This window comes from Fukomys damarensis, unplaced genomic scaffold (genome assembly GCF_012274545.1).
Source record: "Fukomys damarensis isolate Sample0158 unplaced genomic scaffold, DMR_v1.0_HiC HiC_scaffold_14, whole genome shotgun sequence".
Classification (NCBI taxonomy): domain Eukaryota; kingdom Metazoa; phylum Chordata; class Mammalia; order Rodentia; family Bathyergidae; genus Fukomys; species Fukomys damarensis.
In genome coordinates this window covers 23447947-23452648 of record NW_022900926.1, presented here as the reverse complement: position 1 = coordinate 23452648, position 4702 = coordinate 23447947, and the positions used below count along the sequence as shown (strand labels likewise).

Genomic DNA, 4702 nt, shown 5'->3' with positions numbered 1-4702 from the left:
AAAAAAAAAAAAAAAAGATTCCATCTTTATATTGATATTTTAAATATCTGGTCCTGGAGGAAGAGCCAAACATGAACCAAGTGACGAGCCATCTGGGGAACTATTAAAATCACAATTACATTTCAAGTTGAAGCTATGCTAAACTGATACTACTCAGCATTAGATTCTCCTAAATAGACTTGGGAAATTCTGTGTCAACCTAAGGCTTACATGACAAAAGATTAGAACTTGACTCTTCTAGGAAGCCTAGTAAAAGCAAATATGATTATTTTGCCATAGTATCTCTTTTTTGAGACAGGGTCTCACTATGTAGCGCAGGCTGGTCTCAAACTCTCAGTGATCCTCCGGCCTCAGCCTCCTGAGTGTTGGGATTACAGGCGTGCTCCAGCACGACCGGCCCTTTCAGTAGTATCTTAAAACACTTACATATGTTTAGAAATTTTATTTGAAATTAATTAAAGTCCAGCTAAGTTGAAAAATCATTAATCACAGAAAAACAAACAATCCTTTCTTGCTTATATCTCCCTTCTACTTCCATTCTTACTTTCCTTCTCTTCCCTGCTCCGTTTATTTCAGTGTATGCATTATTCTTTTTTAAAATCAATTTTATTGGTAATTTTAGGTACACAATATAATGACATTCATCATTGGAGATTTGTATCTTTACATAATATATTTTAATTCTTATTTTTCCCCATTCCCCTGCCCTCCCCTCAACCCTTCTCCCCTTTCCTATTTATAAAGCCTTTGTTTACATTTTTTTCATTTTCTCATGTTTGTATTGTTCCTTTTTGTATGTATTTCTGTGTAAACTTTAAATCAACATATGGTACAGGATACTAAGATATTCAGTCTGTTTCACTGTCATTTCCCTTAAGATCCACGTTCTTTGTTCTTTGTGTATCTAATCATTGCTACTGAACACTGGATAGCACCTGATAGTAGGCAGTACAGCATAGAGAATTGTTCCCGAAATAGTAGTTTTATGTCACATCGTGCTACAGTGACTACAAACCCTATCTCAGTAGTTAAAAAGATAACATTACATTTTAACTTTACTGTCATGTGTCAATAAAGTGTTTCAGTTCTGCGCTGGAAATTTTTACAGTATATAAGCAATCAGTAAAACTAAACTAGGGATTTTGGGTGGACAGATATACACCAGAGAAATATTTAATCCACACGCTTACATCTAGGGAAACATCGTTTATTCGGAGCTATTGCAAAGAATGCCGTAACTACCCTGGTGATTTTGTATGAAAGGTAGAACATGACACTATAAACTTAATGTCACTGGAACTTTGTTACAACTACCAAGCAAGGAAGCCTCACAACCAAACCAGTTTGGTGTGTTCATTCAGGATCACCGGACCTCTCGTGCTCAGCGCTTCTTCCAGCATTCCAAGGCCCTGATGACTGAGCCCCTGAGTTTCCCATAACGTTACTTGCTTTGTTCCTGACGAGAGCCTTAGTAGAAGCAGCATCCTTGGGGATAATGGCTCTTGTATCCCACCTGAGTTCACAGTTTTGCTCCTTCATTTCTTAGCTTGGAGGCCTGGAGTATGTTGCTTAATTCTTGCTTCCTTTTAAATTGCTCTGTACAATAGGTGCAGTTCCACAGGTGTACGTGGGCCACAGGTGTGTTGAGTGAGAGTTAAATGAGATGAAACCTGTGAAACTCTTAGAAGCGTGAGCAGCACATGTAAAGGGCTTGTTAGGCTTTGTCTTTTGACCACTGTGTTTCCCTTCTTGGTCATTCCGTCAGCAGTGTACAGATTGCAGCCTCCTTTCTCATTCCTGCTACCTTGCCACCTGGATTGCACCCCAGCTTTTCCATCTGCCTGTATAGCCCTACCCTTTCTTTCCCTTTTCCTATGGCAGTGCCCTGGCAATTCCTCGGTGTCCCATCCCAGTTCACATGCAGGTGGCACCCCGGGCCCCAACATTGTCAGCTATTAAAGCCACCTGCCGTGAGACACCTGTGCATTTGTCTCTTGAAGTACTCTAGGTTCTGGAGGCTTCTTTCGTCCCATGGAAAGTAATTCTTCTCAGTATCAATAACAGGAAGGGTGCTTCTCCTAAACCACTGGTTTCCTATTGACCTCAGAGGCACCAATACCTGTTTATGTTTTTTTCCCAGTCTGCAGTGACTGCTGAAAAGCTCAGGTTTGATATCTGCCTGGGCACTGTGCTTCATGATGTAATTTATGTACAAATCTTTCCCAACTTCATATTATTTATTTTTCTCACATATATTTCCCCGCAATCTTGCTCTCTGCACTTTTGAGCCTCTGCTCTATTTATTTTGTAATCATATTAAATCCTCTGGGGACTGAAGTGCAGCATAAATACTGTGTATTTTAGTTTAGGTGGCATGGAGGTCCAGCGGGAGCTAGAACTGTGCAGTGGATAGGCCAGGGATCTCCACAGTTGCCTTGGCGAGTTGCCACCCTTTTCACCTTTCCATTTTCTGCTCTGACTAAAGACAGCATGGACCTGCCTTGCTTGCGGGGTAGTTTTACTATTTAAATGAGATAATGTATGTGATGGTCTAAAGGGTTCCTAGGACCAAGATACTATCCTTTTAGTATCGCATCCATCTTATGCCTTCCAGTGTATCTTTAAGGATTAGTCCATCCTGGGGCCTGAGGCAGGATTGTGGCTTGGTGATAGAGCACTTGCCTAGCATGTGTCTGAGGCCCTGGGTTTGATCCCCAAGACTGCAAAAAATAAGTTACACTGATGAACAAATGTTTCTAAATTAATTATGGAGAATATATACTGTGCTTAGCAGATGCTGAGCTTCTTGGCTGGAGCACGCCAGCCTGCTTAGTGAATGCCCACAGTTTATCTCACGTGTCTGGAGATTATGCTTATTCACTGCTTACTAGAGACAAAAAGGACACCAGCGTGAAGATGTGGCTGCATCTTTTCCTGCTCTCTAATAAAGTTTCTGATCTGTAACGTCACGTAAGAACACTGGGTTTCTGGGTATTGAGTTGTTGAGAGGCTGCTGTCCGAAGGCTTCCTGGCATGCACTGCTCTATTGTGTATCACAGTGTCATACACTGATCCTGCTGGACTGGGGATCCCCTGGGAGTCCGGTCTGTGCTTCCCGGTCTGACCTGTTCTTACCCCTCCCCCTTAGCCTTGTAGTGGAGCCTGGGAGCCTGCATCCTGTGGGAAGACAGAGGACCAGATGACGGCTTCCACTCAGACTCGTAAATATGTGAACGCATTCTCAGCCCGAACTCTGGTCATGTGAGACATTTCCAGAAAAGCATTATGGTTTTCAGAACACTTCAAGTTGACTTGGGATATATCATTCCTCGACATGAAACTTTCCAAGACTGGGAGAAGAACCTATTTTTGTTGTGGTACAACAGTTGAGAGCAGCACCAAGTGCATTTAGTTGGGTGAAATCTTTTGGATTTCACCCAACTAAAAAAGGATTTTTAAAAAATAAATAGCAGTCTTGCCTAAATTATTAGGTAATGAATTTTGTAACCAGTTGATATCTTGAAGCAGATTTTTAAAAATATATATATAAAATGATTTATCTGTATTTTAGAGGGGCCAACAGATCAGTATTTTTTAAAATTTTACACAAAAAAAGGTACTCCAGTATTCTACTTTCCTCAATCACTAAACATATGTGCAGATTTTTAAAAATCAGTAAAAGCATTACTATAAATGTTGACTAAACACCATGGAACAATGAATGGAGATTGTAAATGCTCGTTGATGGTTAATAACATTGGAGGTACATTTATTGTACTCAACTATTTTATGAGTTTTTTGTTAGCTTGCTTTAAAAATTATTACTGTATGAAATAGTTTTATAAAAAATTATATTTTTATTCAGTAATTTAATTTTGTAAATGCCAAATAAAAACTGTGTTTTGCTGCTACGGTCTTAGCCTGTAGACATGCTGCTAGTATCAGAGGGGCAGTAGAGCTTGGATGGAAAGAGAGGAAACTTGGTGTTAGGTAATTGACTATGCACTAGAATCTCAGACTTTTTTATTTTTTAAAAACATACTTTTTTTTTTCCTTTTGTAATACATTGGAAAAGTTGTTTGGGAGATTTTGCATTTTGTTGTTACGTGTTTTTGTTTTTTGGTCCTTTTTTGTTGTTGGTGGTTTATAAAAGCATGCGTTGCACTTCTTTCTTTTTTGGGAGATCTGTGTTGTCGATGTCCTATGTTTTGTTCGAGTTCAGCCTGATTGTTCTTTAACTCAGGGGTTCTGACTTTGATCAGCATCCCCATGGTTTTTAAGTCTATGATATCAGAACTGCCTCATGGGTCCGGTGTTTGCAGTTGAGGAGAGAGAGAGAGAGAAAAAAAAATCAAGTCCTGTGTTTGCCTCTGGGAGAAAACAAAGAAAGACTGAGGTCAACAGTGAGTTTCTGCCTTAAGAACATTTGGTGCAAGATGTCCAGCACTGAACCTTTGATGACAGTGTACTTACTGCCTTGTAGCAAAATAAAGCTGTGCCCTTATTTTACTTATTTTGGACTTCTCTCGTCATTGTGTATGATAGTTGTACTTTTAAGAAAACGGAATGAACTCAAAGAATTTTCCTTTCTTAAAAATGTGTCTACCTTCTGAACTTCACTGAAGAAGCCAAGAATCGTTACTGTGATGAAAGAACAAGCAAACCAAGTGAATAGTTCACAAAGTAACCAGCGTAACAGTGG

The 4702-nt window shown here is 39.7% G+C and overlaps 1 protein-coding gene across 1 annotated transcript in view; it reads left to right on the top strand.

The window, feature by feature from the left end:
• Positions 1–4093, top strand: part of Myb (MYB proto-oncogene, transcription factor) — a 40328-nt gene extending 36235 nt beyond the window's left edge. Inside the window, exon 17 of the mRNA XM_033763160.1 lies at positions 3149–4093. Coding sequence (XP_033619051.1) covers positions 3149–3265 — 117 coding nt within the window. The 3' untranslated portion in view covers positions 3266–4093. The remainder of the gene's footprint in view (positions 1–3148) is intronic.
• Positions 4094–4702: the final 609 nt, after the last annotated feature.